This window comes from Dipteris shenzhenensis, chromosome 20 (assembly GCF_047967505.1).
Source record: "Dipteris shenzhenensis isolate YYH24624 ecotype China chromosome 20, Dip_SZ_1.0, whole genome shotgun sequence".
In the NCBI taxonomy this organism is placed as follows: domain Eukaryota; kingdom Viridiplantae; phylum Streptophyta; class Polypodiopsida; order Gleicheniales; family Dipteridaceae; genus Dipteris; species Dipteris shenzhenensis.
In genome coordinates, this window is record NC_141615.1 from 20,761,890 (window position 1) to 20,783,849 (window position 21,960).

General features: G+C 41.7%; 1 protein-coding gene across 1 annotated transcript; it reads left to right on the forward strand.

The window, feature by feature from the left end:
* The first annotated feature begins 263 nt into the window (after positions 1–263).
* Positions 264–1,836, forward strand: LOC147889403 (uncharacterized). Its single transcript, XM_087391910.1, has one exon. The coding sequence runs from the start codon at positions 709–711 to the stop codon at positions 1,201–1,203; it is 495 nt and encodes a 164-aa protein (XP_087248036.1). The 5' UTR covers positions 264–708; the 3' UTR covers positions 1,204–1,836.
* The last annotated feature ends 20,124 nt before the right edge of the window (positions 1,837–21,960 follow it).

Below are 21,960 nucleotides of genomic sequence, written 5' to 3' on the forward strand. Positions count from 1 at the left end.
CCTCGCCGCTTCCGAATTTCGCTCACAAAATGCACTGCGACTTCATCTCGCCAATTTCTGCGGCCTGCCTGGTAGATCTTACCAGGAAGATGCTGCAAATCGGATCGTGGATGTGGTCAATTAGTGGCTTTTCCCGATCGACACCGCCGGGATAAGCCAGGTCAAAAAGCCTTTAAGTGACGGGTCTCGGGGGCAAGATCATGCAAGGGGCTGCTGTACAAAGTGCTACGAATTGATGCGAATTAAGTGCTAGGAAGGTGCGAGCGAGGTGGTATTAGGAGGAGGTAGGATCGAGGATATGATATAGAGAGAGAGAGAGAGAGAGAGCGAGCGAGAGAGAGAACACCGCAATGGGGACTGAAAAGTACCATTGCAGGGCGTGAGAAGTTGCTGTGAGTGGGGGTGGAGGGGGGGAAGGAGACAAGGGCGATGAGGAGGAGGAGAAGGGAGAGGAGAGCAATGCTGGAGCGAGAGCGGCAGAGGGAGAGTTGAAAACAGGATTGAGCGACGATGGCAAGTTCGAGGGCGATGGCCGGACCCGACGAAGCCTCACAGACAATATATAAACCGCAGGTCGGCGATATCAGAGCTCCATAGCCAGCTCTTTCCATCGATGTATCCATCTCCTCCTTCCCCCTTCACTGATCTCCCCTCCGAAGCATTCTTAGACTGATTGCTTTGCTCCTCCTTTCGATTCCATCCCGCACAATGCCTCTCCTTGGCCTTTCGGCCTTGCTCTTCCTTGCCCTTTCCCTTTCTTGCCACGCAGCTTTCCTCCGCCCTGTCGATGATCAGCCCCCCCTCGCTGCTTCCATCTTCGTCCTCCCCAACTTTGCCCGTTTGATTTCCACCCTGCGATCGCCTGCCGGTGCAGAATACACCACACCCGGCGAGGATCGCGGCCTGCAGCTCCAGCCCATTCTGTCCATGCAAAATGAGACCAAGGGTGCCGGAGGAGGAAGCTCCTGCCCAACAAGCTGCTTCCGACCCAATCCCGTTTGCGGAGTGAATGGGGTCACGTATTGGTGCGGTGCTGCAGATGCAGATTGTGCAGGGGTGGAAGTGAAATCCGAAGGGTATTGTAACATCGACGGAAGTAGAGGAACAGGAGGAAGAGGTGCGTTGGCGGTGCAATCTCTTCTTCTCATACACATGATATGGCTGGTGCTGGCTGGTTTCCTTGTTCTTCTGGGCCTCCCCTAATGTCGAATGAATAGATTGGGATCTCGACCTCAGCAGTACTATAGATCCAGAGCTGCAGGATAGCTTAGGTGTTTTGATTAAGCTAGGCATGCTGCATTGTAGATCAGAGAGATGTATCAGAGAAGTATTGCAGATTTCTTTGCTTGGGAGTTTCGGAGTTTGGAGGACTGAGGGCCAATTACTACCTGATTTGCAGCACCTCCTACTTTATTCTTTCTCTTGTTAGCAGATTGGAGGTAATGAGTTTGGGGGTTTCAGAGCAGGGAGTTAATCAGTTTGGAGACCTGAGGGCCAGTTACTACCTGAATTGCAGCACCTACTACTTTATTCTTTCTCTTGTTAGCAGATTGGAGAGCTGGGGGCCAATTTCTACAGGATTTGCTGCAGCTTCTCCTTTGTTATCACTTGCTATCAGATTGGAGAGCTGAGGGCCAATTTCTACAGGATTTTGCAGCAGCCCCCTCTTAAACATTTTCCTCTTTTAGCAGATTGGAGAGCTGTGGGTCTATTTCTACAGGAGTTGCAGCAGCTCCTGCCCCTATTCTTTTTTTATAAAAGCTAGTCTTTCCTGAGGTCTTATCTTCAGAGCACGTGAAGTGCAAGACACAGAGCTGAAGGACATTACTACCGGATTGCCAGCAGCTTCTGCAGAACTATTTTTGTCAAAGCTATGGATTCCTTGAATTTCACAGCTGTATCTTGAGACACGCTTAGAGAGAGTCCTCTCACCCTCTCCGAGACTTTGGTTCCACTTCAGATGTTTTTTGTAAACTAACTCTATTCTTTGCAGCCATAATTCCGAGTCCTACATTCAGGACAAGAAAGATGGTGTAGCCAGACAGAGGTTAAATAGTAAGCACAGTAGTGTATTAACAGACATTGCCCATTGGACTTATTCATTCTGCATCAGACAGATACACCATAAAACTTACAAAAAACCGTTGTTGAAACATTCTAAATTTCTTTTGTGTGAGAGGGGAACTCAATCGTTCCATTTCTTGATAGGATTGAAGCATGTGGTGCCCATATTACACAGTAGAGAGCATGAAAAAAGGGTCTAGGGTTGGGGTTAGCTTTAGTAGCCTGAATGATGCATTTTACTTGGGGGAATTAGTGGGGGTTGGTAAACGTGTCAAGAATGCTTGTTAAATATCTTTAATGTAATCTTAAAAGACTGCTTATAGATGGTACCCCCTTAAAAAATATATTTGACGGTTTTTGTGAACAAAGGATGACCATAATTGCTGAGGCATGGGGTTCGACACTAACAGAAGTATCACCAATCATCTGAGTTGCGTAAGGAAAGATAGGGGAGTAGACTTCACAAATTACAAACGCATGTATAGTTGCTCAACAATAACCAAAAGCGAAATGCAGATGTAGCAATAGAGACTAAAGAGAAAAGAGTAGACAAGGAAGGGTGGAAGGAATTCCATTATCTCTGGGAAAGGATTGCATATAGGTGTGCCTACACCTAAATGTAAGGAAGAGACAGGAGAGTAGTAATAGAGGCTCAAGAGAAAAGAGTAGACAAGGAGGAATTCCATTCTCTTACATTTGGGTGTGCTCACAGCTCTTGGTTGCTTCTCTCAACTCTATAACTCAATCTTGTGGCGAGCATGGCGACTCCCCTTATGGCCTCTACAAATTCCTTTTTAGTCAAGTCTATTTCCGCTGGATAGGCAATGGACTACTACTCCATTGGTTTGGGGGCTAGTTCCTCTCTACCTCTTCTACCTTGGAACCTCATCCTCAACCCCGGGTGATTGCTGTTGGCTGGGACAGTACTCCCTCACGAAGCAGAGTTGTCCTTTGACTTCTGACTCCATGTGGGTCTTGTCGCTTCTGATAGGAGCGTAGCTAGCGTCGCTTTCCATGGTCAATTCTCTTGGGAATGTGTTCCCCTTCAAAGGCCAGTACCTGCGACGTGTGTCCTCGCTTAATCTAAATGGCAAGACGCTTCTTTCTTTACTGCTCTTTGCTGAGCCTTTCTTATTCCTCCCCATTCGGCTACACCCTTGTTTGCTTAAAATTTTCTGGCTCATTCTTTGTCTCTTCTGTTACCTCTTTGTCTCTAGGTGGACTGCGTTTGTCCTTATGCACCTTTCTGGCTTCATATAAAGGTAGGCTGGCTTCGAATCTATTTGACTTGTGCATCTCCATTCTTGTCCTAGGTAGTAACTTGATCTGCGCAACAGGATTTCATACCCCTCTCTCTCTCTCTCTCTCTCTCTCTGTCTCTCTCTTTGTGAAATAGTTCATGATGAGGCAATGGAAGGGACGTAATGGATTTTAAGAAAGTTGCGGCCTTTGCCCACCTCATGGATCCCATACTCGCTGAGATATATCATATTAGACTTCCGTTTAAGAGAGAGGGAAAAAATTTACAGATTGTCATGATGAAGAATGTTTTGTAGTCACACGCAAGAAAACCGGTGAAATATTCCAAAGATTACTTAGCAAAGCAAAGAATGAAATCATTTCATTAAAGAAATGAAAAGGCGCATAACAACTTAACTGAAAACTTCTTCAAGCCCAAGCCAATGAAGGTGGATATCAAGTACCAGTTTCAAAGAGTACACTTAAGGAAGAGCAAGACTTACATAGGAGGCCTTTGATATTTTTGAGAGAATAAGGCAACAAAGAGATGAGCTGTAAGAAGTTGGAGGACCTTTGCCTACAACTCAGCAAGCCTGAAGGGCCAAAGAAGAAACCAACAAAGAGAAAGGATGATGATGAACCAAATTTGGCAATAAGTAAAGCTTTATGTACAAAAAGGTAATGCAGCAATTTCATATTCAAGTTGACAATCAATGGGAGCACATGAACGACCAAAATTGAAATTCAACACCAAAGATTCAAAGCAAGCAAAGGAAGTATAACAAGCAACTGAAATACAATCATCGAAGGAAGCAACCACATTACAATCACCAAAGGAAAAGCATCAAGAGAAGCTGAAGTATAACAGATGGAGCAACTGAGGGAATATGCTTCCAACAATAAAGGTAACCATTGATGAAGCCCACCAAATAAAAATGAAGGAAAAACGAAGAAAATTGGAAGTGAAATCGACCACAAACCTCAGATAGTATGTGATGAAGTAGCCCCGTAAACTAGATCCGAGCAGGTAGCTGTATTGAGCTAGAATATATATACATGAATTTAGTGCTATTTTTTTTTAAATGTAATAATATTTTCCATTTTGTCTTAATTTTTACAGTGAATTTATAACTTAGATTTATGTAAAATTGCAATTTAAGAAGTACTAATTATGATAGCAAGAAGAGCACTATAATAGTAGAAATATTTGAAATACACTACAATATTATTATAAGACTAACAATACATGAAAATTTATCTAGTATACTTAAAATTATTTTTTCAAAGAGTTTTTATAAATGGAGTTATATGTCACTAAAAACATGACGTTTTTAAAAGCATGAATTAATAATAGTTCATACATGAATTATTTTATGTGTTTTGAAAAAAAGTTGTAATGCTTTGGAAAGAATTGAGTAATATATGCTGTGAATTAATAGTCATTCAAGAGTATGACTTAACTATAGTTTGAAATAGGAAATCCTTTACATGTATTGAAAATGGGCTTCTATTTAAATATACTAGATTATGTCTTTATTTTTGAGAAAGTAAAATTTTTTGTAGATGCTGGATTTCGACTTAGGTTATTGTAGCCATATGTTGAGTCGGTTTTGTTAAGTTCTCTTATGAAAATCTCTTCGAGTGTATTTGCTTTGCATTTAAAGTTTATGATAGCTAGGATTTCTGTTTTGAAGTTCAAGTGGAACAGTTTGTACCTGTTAACATCGTGTTTCATTTTTAATGGATGTTTGGTTTGGTGTTGTGCTATTCATTTTTCAAGATTACTAGTTTGTCCAATATATCATTTGTCTTTAGCAATACATAGAATAGAATATACGTAATATGGTTCTTTTGTTTCTTTTTCTTTGTCTTCTTCGCGATTTCCTATTTGAAATAGCAAAATGAAGTACGATGAGTTGTTTTATGTGTGCTAGAAAATGAAGTTTGTATATATTCTAAGATATGGAGTCAAGAATGTACCTGTAGGGTACTGAAATATATTGTTCTTTGGTGGAGTCGGGAAAAACTCAAAATGTTCGCCATATGCTTCTTTTGCAAAATTCAAATCAATAATGGAAGTTATACCTTCTATGGTAAATGGCAACTCTTTTGCTTTTTTTTAATCATTTGTTTGGAACATATTGTTGAACTCTGCTAGTATGACATTTCTAGTCTTACGATCTATTTTGAGGAGTTCGGCTAAGCTTACATTGTAGCCAAAGTGTAGAAGTTCAAGGCAATAAGCTGAAATTCCTTTTGAGTGCTTATCTATTATTGCTTGTGCTTCTGTTCTCAACATCATTGGAGTAATGATATCGTCCTCTTTTGTAAATTTTTAAATTATGTACTTAGTTAGACCTGCATTATGTTTGAATTGATATTATGCATATGTTATTATTTTTTAAAATATGTAAAGTTTAATAAATTTTTATAAATTAAATTCTTTTACTAACCGTTAGCTCTCATTTCTTTGTCTCCATGTTCTGCCTTCCATTGTTGTACTTCATGTTGATTGTTATCCATGAAATTCCTAAGGTCTTACAGTGTGCTCCATCCTTAAATGTATTCATTTGGTTCCTTTCTAGCCATGTTTGCTAGATGCATTTGAGCTGTATACAAGAAATAATTTTGTCCCTTTGTTCTTTTTGTTGATTTTTCTTGATCTTGTTGAGCCAATCGGGCCTTACTTTTAAATTGATTAAATATCTGTGAAATAGTAATTTATTATAAATTTTAAGATAAACTAATGTGAAGAAATACTACAATGCGTAATATTGAAAATGTACCTCATTTGATATTGCCATATTTTATTGTTGGCTGTTCTTCAAAAAAGTATTTGATAGATCTTGCATATTAGTTTGTATATCAAAAGTTTCTTTTATCTTATATTGATGAATATTTAATAAAAGGATTTTCTATTGATTACTTATTTTTTTAAGTTTATGGAAGCATTGGAATGAAGTCAGATGGACTGATTTTATTTAAGATTCTTAAGTTCTTTCGAGTGGTGACATGTGAAAGCATGGCATATGTTAGGCCTGGTGCAAATGATTTTTGTATTACTACAAGAGCCTTTCCTTTGAGTGTGCATCCTTGTGACTTGTGTCAATTGCATATGCTAGTGTGATTGGAAAAGTTGTATAGAAAACCATATGGATTCTTAGATAATTAAAAAGAGTTTAAGTCACAAGTGAAGTATAAGTCACAAGTGGAGAGTGAATGAGTGCATGGGTTGAGAAGGGCCCAAAAGTGCCTATGCATTTGTGCGTGTGTGTGTGTGTGTGTGTGTGAGAGAGAGAGAGAGAGAGAGAGAGAGAGAGAGAGAGAGAGAGAGAGAGAGAGAGAGAGATAGAGATCAACAAACTGACCCAAGGTCGATTTGCAAAGCTTATTCATTGTGCTAAACCCCTATGCTATCACTTCTCAAATCGACTCAAGGTTGATTTGCAGCATGTATATGTATGCCTTCAAATGTGTGTGTGTGTGTGTAGTGTGTAGTGTCTTAAAATATATTTGTCTGTGTGAGTGATACCACCATCCATGAAGTTTAAATTGACCCAAGGTTGATTTTGAAAAAACATTGCAAAGGTTATTCATTGTGCTAAACCCCTATGCTATCACTTCTCAAATCGACTCAAGGTTGATTTGCAGCATGTATATGTATGCCTTCAAATGTGTGTGTGTGTGTGTGTGTGTGTGTGTAGTGTGTAGTGTCTTAAAATATATTTGTCTGTGTGAGTGATCACCACCATCCATGAAGTTTAAATTGACCGAAGGTCGATTTTGAAAAAACATATTCTGAATGCATTTATGTATGTGCATGATCATCAAATCGACCTAAGGTTGATTTGCAAAGCATATCCATTGTGTTTAGCATCCACGCTATCACTTCTCAAATCGGCCCAAGGTCTATTTCCAATTTGTTGGATGCATCTGAAAACATGTTTGTGTTTGGTTGTCACGTCTTGGAAACACATATGCCCTATTATCACTACTCAAATCGACCCAAGGTTGATTTGGAGTGTGTGCCCCACACTCTGACATAGACACACATAAGCACATACATGCCATTGATTGCAAATTTACCTTTGGTTTGTTCAAATCTCAAAGACTGTGGTGATAAAAATAATGGTATGCACGTGTCATATGTGTACCTAGGTACATTCAAAATTGAGAATATGTGGTGATAATAACAATTGGACAAAAGTTTGTAAATACTCACGTTAGATCTTAAAACTGCTCGCTATTGCATGTAGACTTCCTCGTCATTGAGAAAAGCATTCTTGACATCGAGTTGCTACACATGCGATTTGCTAAGTGTCACTAGTGATATCAAGAACCATATGGAATCCATCTTTGACTGGAGCATCAGTCTCATCATAATCCTGACTGTATTGCTATGCAAATCCTTTGTTAAAGTGCGGATCGTGCTCTCCTAGTGCAACGTGGAATTAGCAAAAGATCAAGGGGGATCAAACCATATAAGAAACTCCATGAGAGAGACGCACAGTAGGCAATACTCAATCTATTGCAATGTGTGTATTCAACAATATAAGAAGGCTTCTTATGTAGAAAGAGCCCTTTGAATATTCAACACTTGTGGGATCCTCTGATCCACATCTCTCCTTGTGGATATTCTCGATCCACATCTCCACATCCCGTAGTCCACATCCTAGGGTGGCTACTTTAATTATTTCCTATACCATACCTTAGCCTTTAATCTATGTGCTGATGGCACCATATCTCAACACCTCCCCTTGGTGCCATGATCCATTGGTTACTGCAAGGTGATCATATGTGAGTTTACATTCCATCATCTCCCCTTAGTGCATGCATTGCTACTTAAGGTGGTCAAGTGTGGCTTTTACATGTCAATACCTCCTTTGGGTGCTTTCATAGCTACTCTTAGGTGGTTAGGCTTGATTTACAGGAATATAGGCTAAAGGTGGCAAGGTTTTTGCTTCTCAATACATGTTGTTGATGGTGTTGGCTTCTTTGCTTGATGTAGCTTGATGAATGATGCTTTGTTCTTCCATGTGCCTTGATGTTTTATGTGTGGATGCCATGTCATGGGCTATGGTCATCTCGTGCACTTGTGCTTTTGGCATTCTTTGTGTATACATGCGTTGCTTTATCATTTGTTGCAAAGGTCTTTCCAATTGATTTCTTTCAATATTGGCAGTGTCTAATTGCATACAATGGTTCTGATCTGACAGATGCATAGAGGTCAAAAAGAGGATCACTTTTCTTTTTTGGAGCGTGTCCAAATTCTTCCTGGATTGAAAGTTACGGCTTGTCAAAGTTTTTGATCAAAAAGAGGCCATTGATGATGTGGAAGATGAATTCACATGCTACTTGCAAATTGTGCTTGGAAGGGGCTATGTGCTTAGGTGGCACTATGCCACATGGCAATCTTTGAACCCAGCCTAGTTAACCCAAGGTAGCAAACTTAACTATGGTCCAAGCAACTAAACTTACCCATAAACTTAACCATGGTTAGTATGGTCTACTTGACCGGTTGTAGTCTTGTCTACCATGTGTCCTAAGGTTTAACCTTAGAGAATGAAGAAAGAAAACTGAAGCTTTAGCGACGACGGTGATGCACATGTTCTGTGAATTTGAGGGTTGCTAGAGCGTCCGTTAATGCAGAGCTGATCATCGTTGAGATCGACTATGGCTTTGGATAGAGCTTGCATATCTAGTTGCGTGGCTAGCATGAGAAAGCTCTTGGCTGGAGAGGGTCTTTGCAAGAGTTTTCAGCCATGGCAAGCTAGCTCGCTACCTTCACCCTCCTCCTTGCTTCCCTTGCCTTCACAGCCTGCATCTACTGGTTGCTCTGCTTGCTTGGAGACAAAGCTACAGTTCCACCTTGGCTTTCCCCAAAGACACCCTGTGCCCACTCTTCCTCTCTGTGTACACATGCGCCTCTATGCATTCCTCCTCTAGCGCCTCCTTGTCGCTCACCATAAACTCTAGCTTCTTGTTCCACACTGGATTCATGTCCTTGGCGTTCGTCTTTGTCCTCCTCAGCCTTTGTGAATCGAAGGTCACCTCCACATACGAACTTGCTGATCCTTCCCCATCCTTCGGTGATAAGTTCGATGCATGTGACACCTCCACCATTAGCTTCATGTTTGTCATTCTGCCCTCGCTTGCTTAGATGCCTCTCCTCCAATGCTCAATGCTATACCCTGAAGATCGCTCCCACAAGGCGTCACTTATGAGTTTTCTTGATACTCTTAGCCAGCAGAGAAACCTTTGGAAAAAATAGAACAAAAATGCAAATCGTTTCGGCCAAGTACAAAAAGAGCTTTGACCAAACTATTTGAGGCTATGACGAATACTCCTCACCAACAGTCTCTACCATTCAGCTGCAAGACTTTTGCTTTAGCCTCTCTAACTTCATGTTTCTCTCTCTTCCTCCTCTTTTGCATTTGTTGGACCTTCACTTGGAGGTAATACAGTAGAATATACTAACATGGCAGCAGCGAGGAACGAAGGTTACATAGTAGCTATCCTGTGCCCGTTATGGATGACGATTCTGGATCTGCTTCACCGATAGCTGCAATGCTCGGTAGCGTCAACAAGAGCCTTTCTCCTCTTGGTGGTACTTGTGCATCACGATTGCTTCTTTGGATGAAGAATGATCACTTGATGCAACCCGTTGTTGTTGCGGAATGCTTTGCCAAATCATGGTTCTCCTCTCTATCTCAAGACCTCACTAAGAACACTCTAGAAAGTGCATTCTCAATATATTCATCTTTAAGAACGAGAAGAACATGACCAATCTTGATGAAGAGACAATGAACTAAAAACTAAGTTATGAGAGCAAGACCTAGGCTCTGATACCATGTTTAGGATTGTACTTCAATGCTTCCATTTGGATTGTACTTCACTTTGTATACCCATTTGTTTGCTTTGGCCTTCTTTCTTGGTGGAAGGTCGCATAATTCCAAGTATTATTCTTGTACAAAGCATCCATTTCTGCATTCATAGAAGTTTTCCATTCTGGCTTGTCTACTGCATCTTCGAAGTACACTGGCTCTTCTATAGCCATAATGGTAGTCATAAGAGCACATTTGGTGGTTTCAACCTGAATTGCTTTGCCTTTCTGAGCATATGTCAATCTGGCTAGAGGTTTGCTTTCCCTAGTAGACCTTCTAAGTTGTTGTGGTTCTTCTCGGGGTGTTTCTGGCAATTCTTGCTCTTCTTTATCAACCTTTTCTATGGATGACTGTGTAATCGGTGCATCTATCTCCTGTGTATTTGTGGTTTTCCATTCTAATTCCTCATAAAATATTACATCTCTAGAGATAATGACCTTGTGGTTGATGGGATCATACATCTTGTATGATTTTCTTTCTTCACTGGAGCCAACCATGATGCATTTACACTTCGCATCCAATTTCCTACGATGGTCTTCATGTATGTCGGTATATGCTATGCAACCAAATATGCGGAGATGCCCAATGCATGGCTTGTGTCTATGAATGCTTCATAACATGTCATACCCTGAATCGGTTTGGTAGGAAGTTGATTAAGCAAGTAGTTTGCAGTGGCTATTGCTTCTGCCCAATACTGATTCAAAAGATGCTTCTCACTAAGCATTACTCTAGCACTATCTACTACTAAAGTAAGCATTACTCTAGCACTATCTACTACTAAAGTACCATTCCTCCTTTCAGCTCTTGCATTTTGCTGAGGAGTATCTGCACATGTGAATTGTCTTCGAATGCCATGACTTTTGCAAAAGTTCATGAATGCTGAAGCCATGTATTCACCTCCTCTATCTGATCTCATGACTTTGATCTTTCTGCTTATTTGGTTTTCTACCATGGCTTTGAATTCTTGAAATCTGGAAAACACTTCAAATTTCTCTTTCAGAAAGTAGACCCAACAATATCTGTTGTAGTCATCAATGAAAGTCAAGAAGTAAAGTGAACCATTGATGTTGCGGGTCTGGGAATAACCCATACATTTGTATGCATCAAATCAAGAATACCTCTTGCTCAAGAGGTGCTTCTATTGAAATTGGTTTTCTTTTGTTTGTCGAAGCAGCATGCTTCACAAACTTTTCCAAGGAACTTTAGATTAAGAATCCCAATTGCTAGATTTTGATTCCTAAGATCTATCAAGCTCTTGAAATTGACGTGTCCATATCTCTTGTGACATTTTGCTGATAGTGGCATCTGTTGTGATTGAGCTAACATGGCATGCAAATATGGTATTGTGGCTAGCATTCGGAACATGGAGTACATCTTTCACCAATCCTTTCGTACTAGTGAAATTGTTCATAGGGATAATGCCTATCCCTTGAACTAGATTCGGTGTATTATCTGCTGTGTAGATGACATTTTTTTGACGACCTAATAGTTTCATCTCTGTGAACCATTCCTGATGCTTTGTCATATGAGATGATGCACTACTGTTGATGTACCAAGTATCTTGATCTACTTGGTCAACTTCATAATTGAAATCCTCTTTTGAATTGTAATAAGTGTCTAGATACACTATATGAGTATTATGCATTTCCTCGTTTGCAAGAAATTCATTTGCATAATGACTATGACTAGAATGTCCACCACAATGATTTTCCCTTCCGCAGGAATTCCCTCGATTGCTACTGGATTGATCACCTTGGTCGTACTGCTTCTTGTGGCAATCTCTTTCATAGTGTCCAAACTTATGATAGTAGTTGCATTGGATGTTTGACATGTTGGTGGATGCATTCCCTCATCCTTGGAACATTCCTCGGTTGGAATGACTTCCTCTTTGCTGATTTTGATGTTGTTGATGCTGATTTTGACTTTGATGATGATTTTGTTGCTGATGATGACCACTTCTCTGGAATGATCTACCTCTACCTCTTCCTCTACCTCTGCTTCTATCTGAAGCTGTGAATGCTTGATCATTGGAATGACATTTGCGTACGTGAATGGCATGAGTCCTGAGTTATTCACCAAGTAAAACTAATTGAAGCTCTTCCAGTGTTGGAATTTGCCGTTGAATGGTAATACTCTAGACTAGATTCTCATATCCCTTTCCTAGTCATTAGTCGAGGAAATATGAAAATACAATTCGATGTCCTCGTGTATATGTCCCACCATTAATGATCCTAGTTATATAATTTGAAAGACTCCACATGCAATAAGCACGGATAAGAATGTAAACAAGAATCTATTTTTATTATGAGAACCATAGTTGTCTACTTGTTGTTTCTATAAGCACATACTTGAATCATAAAGATATCATAATTTTGGGAATCAAGAAGCATGTGGAGCATTGGAGATCTCATCTTGGTAACAACATAGGTGGGGAATTATACTCAAAGTGGATAGCACCTATAATTCAATATTGGGAGACATGTTGATTTCTTGCATGGAGAAGGACAATGTAAATTTAATCATGAATTCTACCTAAAGAGCCTATGGAAAGATAGCTTGGATGATGATGGAGTGGGTATAGAAGATGTTGAGACTATGGGTTTGGAAGACCTAAAGGATCATTAATGTGGCCCTGCATGTAATCAAACAAGAGAAGAATTTAAACTGTAGGTGGACGTAATACAAAATAATTCATTTTTGTCAGGTCGAGTGACAATATATCCCATTAGACTAGGTGTTGCATTGACATATGTGGATACAATAAAGGTATCTAGTAACTATATGAAGGTATTTGTGTAGTATTGGAGTCCAATTTATAGAGGAAGATGTAGTGATGTAGTACGGTAAGCATCTTGCTAAAATAGAATGGTGATATATCAGGGATGAGAACCATTGGGAGCTTGTGGATTCAATAGTTGGAGCACATCAAAATTTCCAAATAAAAGAACGTAAAAATACCATAGAATGCAATCTTGAAAGCACTAGAGAATCTTCAAATGGTAGAGAACAAGATATGAATGTTTTGTTTGGATATTAGATGATTAGTGAAAGATGAAATCAATTTGAACAAAAGGCCAATGCATTCCACGTCAATTTGTAATCATTAGATTATCTTTCTTTATAACCCAATGAAATTGATTCTCTTTCTTTATAATCCCAATGTAATTGATTCTCTTTCTTAAATGTTTATCAGAGTCATACTTTGCATTCTACCTTTATTCTCTTGTTCGTTCAAATTTAGTATTGTTTTATGAAGCAAAATTTTAACAATATTATATTTAATAAAAATTTCTATTAAATACCTTTAATTTATTATAATTCTTACGTTAAAAAAAATCATAAAATAAAGTTAATTAATAATAATTATCTTATTTAAGTATAATTATTTTTTATTATCTTGATTAACAAAATCAATACACAATATAATGTCTAATAAACTACATAAATGAAATTTCTTAGAGCCTTAAAAAGGTAGAACGGATTGTAGCCATCACACAGCAATGATTTTGTGCATGCAACATCTCACAATGGAAGGTACATACACATTGAGTATATAGCACATCATGAACAAGGAAACTAATTACAAAAGGATTCACAAAAATGAGTAGCATGTAAACCAAATCGTAGCTCATTTGAATGCACACTAACTGCTTTAGTCCAAGTCAGTTGTAAACATTTTACAAATCATGGGAAAACATGCAGAAAGCCATTAACATAAAAGAAACATAAGTTCAGAATTTCAAGCAATCCCCAATGAAAAAAATAGATTTAAAAAGGCATATTTTCTTGCTTCTTAACCAATTTGGAGAGTTCCAATTTCATGATATTTTTCCACCTTTCCTAATATGTCCTTTGTTTCTTTTTCATTGCAATCCCTTTCTATATGCTGCATAAGCATGTCAAAGGTCATTGCATTTCATAATACATGGCCTCAAACTCGATAGCATGCCTTTGGCCTATTTGGGTTTTAAAGCACTTTAGGCCACATTGCACTTGCTAGTATGTCCAATTTTGCTAACGTGTATCACTAGAGGGGGAAACTATGGCGGCTAAAGACTTTACTACCCTAGTGCACTATTTAATTTTAAAACCTCCTGCCCTACAAATCTTTGTACTACACCGTGGAGAGTCCCTCATCATGACGTCATTCTTTTGGTTTGGCATTATGTTCTTTACTTGCATAAGTTGTCTTCTATTTGGCTACAACATAAGAAAGCTGAAAAGCTTGATCAAGGCGCAAGGAATAGAATTGTCTTTGGATGTTATCTCTTTTGTTCAACTTTTTCTCAATGAGGCTCTTAACAGTGGCTGAGTTGTTATCCTAGCCAGATGTAATCTCTTCTATTTCAACTTTAATGTAATACTATTATCACAGAAACTATTACCTCACTATTACTCATCGACTAAACAATGTTTCTAAAGAAACACAAGCAGTCATTACATAAGCAGCCTTATTTAGGAGTGTGGTTGTGTGTAGTCTCGATGGTGACTCACATGTCGTGGGGATCTTAAAGGAATGCCGTTAGAGCCTCCACTCCAAGCTACTTCCTTGTGACAGTAATGCAAGCATGAGCCGTCCACTTGTGTCACACAACTGGCTTTCAAATTGTTGTAGTGTGTTTACGCGAGAGAAAGAGGGAAGGGGGAGAAGGGAGAAGAGAGGAGAGAAGGGAAGGAGAAGGAGAAGGGAAGAGGAGAGTGAAGGGGGATGGAGTGGAAAACACAAAGGCACTACAAAGGAAACAAGAGAACACCCAAAGACACTCTTGAAGAGAAGAGGGAGCTTGTATTCCAAACTTGTGCATACAACAATGAAGACCAAAGTCAACCATTTGGTCTTTTATACATGTCACCTTTTGAAGGGAGGGCCAACCCTTTTCCTTTTAGAATTCTCTCTTTATTTACATTTAAAAGGCTCTTGGGCCCATAGGGTGCCAAGGCATCTTTGCTATCCTTTCCATCTCTCCCCTACTGTTCCCCTCTTGTGTGTCAAAAATAGCACTTGTGTTCACCATATAAAAGGCTAAATAGCGCTTGTGTTAGTCTCGAGCCTCCAAGGCGGAAGCTATTTGGGGCTCAAACCCCATGTACGAGGCTTAAAACTTGGAGTGAGCTAATCTTGAGCTACTTGCGGCTTAACCCCCATGAGGCAAATAACCCCTTGATGTATTTGAGGCAACTTGCGGCTTGAACCTGTGACCGTTTGGGATATTTGTGGCTCAAACCCCATGAGCTTGTACTGTACTCATTCCATGCCTACAATTGTTGAAGCAAATCATGATGCCTAATCATCTCTAATCATTAGTTACCTTGCATTTTGTGATTGTACTCTGTGGATGTTAACATGCCCTCCTTTTTATTATTGCTAAGCCGCCCTCAGATCAGCTGCGTTGGAGGAGGTGTGTGAAGAGGCCCGTCTGAAGGACTACATAAAAGTCCAGTTGGCACGGAGTGAGCCGAGTCAGGTACGATCAAAACTTTTAAAAATGGGTGGCATGCACGTCTTCGTACGTGTAGATGCGGTGTCCATGGAGATTGTGGATGCAGAGGTAGAGGCACAGGTTCTGAAATTGAGTGGGACAGATGTCAAGGTTGAAGACAATTTGATTGGTCAGATTGTGGAGCCGGTCGTCAATGGGCCGATTGTGGATAGGGAGATCACAGAGGAGCAAGAGGAGAAGGCAGCTGAAGTGGGCTACTGCAATGATAGCTGGATCAGGTATCGAGCCGTATGTGTCGTTGAAGGACTAGAGGTGAATGCAAAATCTCTCTCACGTCATCTCTTTTGGGAAGTTTTACTTGGGAAAATTGTACAACATGTTGGGGTCCCATTGCTGGAGCTCACAAAATTTGACCTAAGTCCATCGACGTTCCATGGGCATGTGCAAGGGGTGGATTCGGCAATCAACATGGGCACTGCGATAGTAATGCCAAAATTGCTCTTTTTTTAGGAAGGGGATGTGCCAGCAAGGCTGTAGACCCCGGCATTGGCATCGGTCAGGGGAACTAGAGCATCGAAGGTGAGGTGTTAACCTCCTCTTGTGTGCTTTGGATGTGTGCACTGCCAGTCATTGAAGGACTAGGTAATAAACTGTGTGAGGGGGCGCACCTCCAGAATTTTGTAGAGGTGGAGGTGGGCACACCTCTAGGATTTTGTAGAGGTGGAGGTGGGAGCCTTTGAGCTGCTACTTCTAATAATGCATGAGGGCACTATCCAACAGTTCCCAAAACGACTTCAGGTCGGGTCTCCACTATAAATTTTTGGGTGGGGAGGAGGGAGGAGTTTGAGGAACCTCATCATCTTCAATCATAATTGGTTCCTCCTCGGCTATCTTTGTGGGTACCATATCAGCGAGCGTGTGTACAAAATTGGCTGCCTTAAGCAGCATATTGAGGGCCTCTTCCTTCTGAGAGGTCAACCAGAGTAGTAGATGAGATGGAGGGGGAGGTCCCGTGCTGTGCGGTGGTGGTGTTAGAGGCATTGGAAGAATAGTCAGGCAGATTTGTGCAAGGAAGGGGGGGTGGGAGGGGTTGGGTGGCTTGCTAGGTGGGCTGGGTGGGATCAAGGGGAGGTAGTTGTGGAAGCTCAACAGTGGGGGCGGAAGAATTAAATACTGTAATGGCTTCTTGGTCTTCCTCCTCAGCTACTTCCTTGGGATATGCTACATGGATTGTTTCAAAATTTCTCACCAAGTTCTCAAGTGAGTCCTGGAGCTTGTAGCACCCAGTTAAAGAGGATTATTATGCCGAGGGAATCGTAGTAGGTGGTGAGTTGGTAAGCCATGAGATGCCCTTGTGTTTGTATTGCAGAGGCTCGGTTGTAGGTCTACATCCAATTAATGTCAGCTTGCAGACTATATGGAGTGCAAACCCACGGGTTGAGTTCCTCATGCTTTGAGAATTGCATCACATCATCGTCCATAGTATAACTTATGGACTTCGTGATGACGTGGCACCATGCTTGGAAATTAAGAAAAATGGGATGGGTGGCAATGAGAGTTTGGAGGTCAGAGGGGCAAAGGAGAGAGAAGCTAGATGGCTGAAGGTCTAGCAAGAATGGGGTGGCAAGGATTGGGAGTATGGTGGCGGAGGATGGTTTGGAGGGCATTAGGAGGGAGTGGGGCAGTGAGGTCAAGGTGAAAAATGAGATTTTGTGCACAAAGTGCATTTGGAGTGTTTGGGGGATAGTGTGTGGGGCAAGTGTGTAGGTGGCTAATTATGCGGAGACCTCCATGTACATCTAAAATTCTTGCTGCTCACGGTCTTCTAGCCCTGAGTCCTCTAGCTGGTGGCTAAAGGTATGTAGCCGCTCGTTCAGTTTTTGTAGGGACATGGTCAGTGCTCATTCCTATGCTAAGAGATCTTGTAATGTTTTTGGATCTGGTGTTTGTAGCCTTCCTGAGTCCGTGCATGCTATGCCTCTGCTTGCGCCTGTTGCTCTTTTTTTGTTTGCGGACTTTGCTTTGTTGGCCTATACCACGAGCGTTTGGACCAAGGATTCACTTGCTACGAGCTCATCCTTGAGCTTGGTGGTGCTGACAGCTCTAGTTCCTTAGCTTTTGTGTGGTACTCCTCTGCTCTATCTAGGGCCGTTTGCCCTATGGCTTGGGCAGCGACCATGAGGGTTTGGCTATTGCACGCGAAGAGTTGTGCCTGGAGGAGAGTCGTGGAGAGTTGCGAGGCATGTTCTTGCCGCCTTTGGAGAATTGTCCGTGCCAATTGTGGGAGATGTGCCATTTCCTCGAATAAATTCTGCTCCATTTGGTCGGCATGGGAGAGCTGCTCTGCTGTCATGTGGCTATAACCACTTGGTGCCCGATAATGGGGCACACTACAAAATTGTATGGCCTCTATGAGGCTTGCCCATGGAGAGGCAGAGTCGGTGATGAAGGAGGTGGTCTCTTGAGGATGGGCCGTTGAGACCTGGGGCGCAGCGAGGGTCGCTCGGATAGCTTGAGTTCCTGGGTGGAGGACAATGTTGAATGTCTCGTCACCCGGGAGGTCATCCACCAAGATGGGCTCATGTTGTACACTTTTGCCCTTGTCTTGAGGATCCGATTGCTTCAGGCGTAACTGGCAGCATAGGAATGCCTACAACTGGCAATCCTCATATTGTGCGAGCAACTGCTGACTTGGGTCCGGTTTTGTGTGATGGCTGGCCGGAGTGGTGCTGGGATCTATTCTTGCTCGCTTTGGTTTGACCTCATCTTCTTGCTATTTTGCTGCTGCTATCGGTCCCGTGGTAGATTTTTCAGCCAACCCATAGTTGATAGGCTGATGTTGCTGTAGCATATAATAGAGAATTGGCATGTAGAGCATTGGGTTGCCGATGACCTCTACATGTGTTTTGAGGTCCTCCTGCATATGATTACAGAAGTAATCAGCCTAGTTCGTGACCTGGGGTTCTGCCGGCCACCACAATAAGATGTTTGGCACGATCGACTGGTGTTGGTCAATGTGCCTAACTTGAGTCAACCACTGCAGGGCCCTTGCTGGCCTTTCCACTTCTAGTTGGCTTGATGATCTCTGTGAAATGGATGTGCCCTTTGCTCTTTTTGTGGTCATCGTGGGAGATTTTACTGAGGGCTGAGCGGGCATTGCGTATTTGTCACCGATGATCAGTAGGTCGAAGGCGGCTCGCACCACAACCACGTTGAGGTGGTAGAAGTGGGGAGCGCCTGTTGCATCTCGAAGAACTACCACATTTGTGTCAGAGTTATAGGCGTGGAGGAACTCTTCCAAGAGCCTCATATCCAAGTGGCAAGGAAGGTGATCAGCCACCCTAGGATGCCTGTCACAGCAAGCGCATCTTGTACTGTCGACTCCTTTAGCGCTTTATACGCCACTGTGGTGTGGTAATGGAGGATGTAATCATGCCCCTCATATGCATAGTGGAAGTGGATGGCACATGCGTTGAGTTGTTGGAGCCATGCCTCTCCAAGCAGCGAGTGCATTTGTGAGTGCACAATTTTGTACTCCCTTGGTGTGGCGGTCAAGGTGCGCTTTCTTGATGTCCTTGAGGGGGGCATGCCTGCTATTGTCGGTACCTCTTAGGTGGCTTTTTGCATAGAGATTTCTTCCTCCACTTGTAAATATTTAGCTAGAAAATCAAAGGGCATACGGATCGTGGCCGAGGGCATACTTTGCGAGTCGGAGAGCCCAATGGTGGCTTGTGGGATAGAGGATTGGGGGTGGAGGCTAAGCTCCAACTCAAACTTGAAAAATTCATTCTCTGGATCCATTGGGAAGGAGGGAAATTGAGTGACAAGGGAATCATTGGAAGAGAAGGAGCTTGAGGACATGTACTGAGTGCTAGATTGCTGTGTGGAAGAGGGCAGGCGCTGGTAGATTTTTGACAAAATTTTGACAGAGTCTGGGGGTAACTGCTATGGCGATGACCCGGGGAGATAGGGCTCCTTTATATAGATTTTTCTATCCCCACGTCGGGGGGAATGGCATAAGGCAATAGTCGACGGGATAGTCGGATACTTCTGTCGGGGCTTCCTCATTTGGGATCCTAGATAGGTGGTTGGCTAGGACATGGGTCTTCCCTTTACAGACAATGACTGTGAAGTCAAACTCCAAGAGTATTAGCATCTACCTGGGGATGCGTCCTATCATGCATGGCTTGTTGACCAAGTATAACAGTGCTTGGTGGCCAACAAAGAAGATGAACTTGTTGGCCAACAAGTAATGCCTGAACTTCTTGAATGCATAGACCATGGCCATGCTCTCCCTCTTGGTTGTTGTGTAGTTGACCTCAGCCTCATTTAGTTGCCGACTCGCAAAGTACACCGTGTAGTCTACGTTATGCTCCCTTGGTTGGGCTAACACACACTGGCACTTTTCCAAGATGAGTCTTAAGTATTTCAGGTGATCATCCCATCGATCTTATGCATATGTCATCCAAGAAGACTTACACAAAGTCCCTCAAGAACTCCTTGAAGATAGTGATCATCATTCGTTGGAGGGTGGCAGGCGCATCGGTCAACCAAATATCATTACTCTAGCTGAATACACACCCCTCGGTTGCGAAGGTTGTTTTGTGTTGATCCTGCGGGGCGATTGACACTTGGTTATATCCAGAGAATCCGTCTAGGAAGCTATAGGCTTCCTTTCTAGCTACACTTTCCAGGACATGTTTCGTGAATGGCAAGGGGTAGTGGTCACGCCTGGTGGTAGCATTAACTTTTTTCAAGTCCACACATACTCGAATCTTTTCGTTCTTCTTCAGGACTATCACGATATGGGTGACAACCAATCGGTATGCTCGATCTTATAGATGAATCCCGCATCTATGAGTTTTTTAATTTCCTCCCTCATTATGAGCGCGTACTTTGGATTCATAGGGTAGGGACATTGATGTACTGGCCTGGCATCATCCAGCATGGGTATCATGTGTTGCACTACTTCAGCGAGCACCCCTTGGGAGTCCTGCCCTCCCAAATCCAGGTTCACCTCCTTGACCAAGAGTAGGTCATATTCCCAAATGTTTGCTTGCCATGTAAGCTTTATGATGTGCACTTGCAGCATAGGCATTGCCACATCTATAGCAGTGGCATTATATAAGATAATGTATTTAGCATACCATGAGCATCTCTCATACTTGACTGCTTAGTCTCTGATAAACTCATAGAAGGAAAAAATCCAATGTTCTTATGTTGTTGCATGAATGAACCCCCCATTGGGAAACCCTTACATCCCACCATTTTGTCCATCTCTCAAGGGTAGTCAACTACTCAGCTTTCACATGCAAAGGTATCCACCACTTCTTTAGATCCTCTTTACAAAAAGCATTTGTTGTTGCTCTCCTCTAATTTCTACACAACTGCTTATTCTCTTCTTAAAAAGGAGGCCTAATGCAGTTCCTTGTGTGCTATATTGTGCTCATTTCCCAATGAAAACCACATGGTCTCTCTTTATCCTCCATCACATTATCAGGATTAGCACTATATACTATTCTAACTAAAAGCCAATTTTCACCTGTCCCATCTTCCATAAAGCCTCCAAATATAAGGGGAACTCCGTCTTTACTATTAGTTCATTGATGAGCTACCAAAACTACATATGTGCACCATTGTCTTCAATCTTGAATTCACATGTAGCAATTGTGAGAAGATCTTTGATGAAATGGTCATACACATGGTCACCGATAGTAGACCATTATTTAACCCGGTTGACATGGTCAAAGTGTCACCATTGTTGACCCAAGCTACCAACCGCATTCTATTCGCCACATCAAGCCCAAATCCCAAACCTATAGTAGAACATTTTAAAGACGTGAGTTTTTTTATGTCCAAGGATAAGTATACTTTGTAAAAATAGATATTTGCACTATCATTTAAACTCTAGCAATGAATTAAGCCCACATTCCACTCATAATCCATGTCTAGGCTAAGTTGAGTGGATGGCTCATTGAATCCTCCTTCTTTGTGACAATGGTCCAATGTCTCAGGAGCTGTTGAAACCAAGTTTGTCTAGCTCTTAGAACTATGGCTTCTTCTTTACCAATAATCAACATGTCCATAACAATAAATTTGGCAACACCAAGTTGAAGTTTTTGAAAGACACAAAAGGGTTTTTTCTAGCATCGTCGGATGCCATGTCATCCACTTGGATTTTTTTTTACCACAACTGCTTCCCTCATCAATCAGATGCTCATGAACTGGTTCTGCATTGCCTCCTTGTAGATTTCCTTTTGGAGATCATGTCAAGTATGGTTTAGCGCTTCCAGTTTGAAGACAATGGATGGCTAGCCATGCTAGGCCCAATT

Bases quoted from the DNA above. Each gene is read 5' to 3' on its own strand.
- LOC147889403 (XM_087391910.1), top strand. From the start codon at position 709: ATGCCTCTCCTTGGCCTTTCGGCCTTGCTCTTCCTTGCCCTTTCCCTT.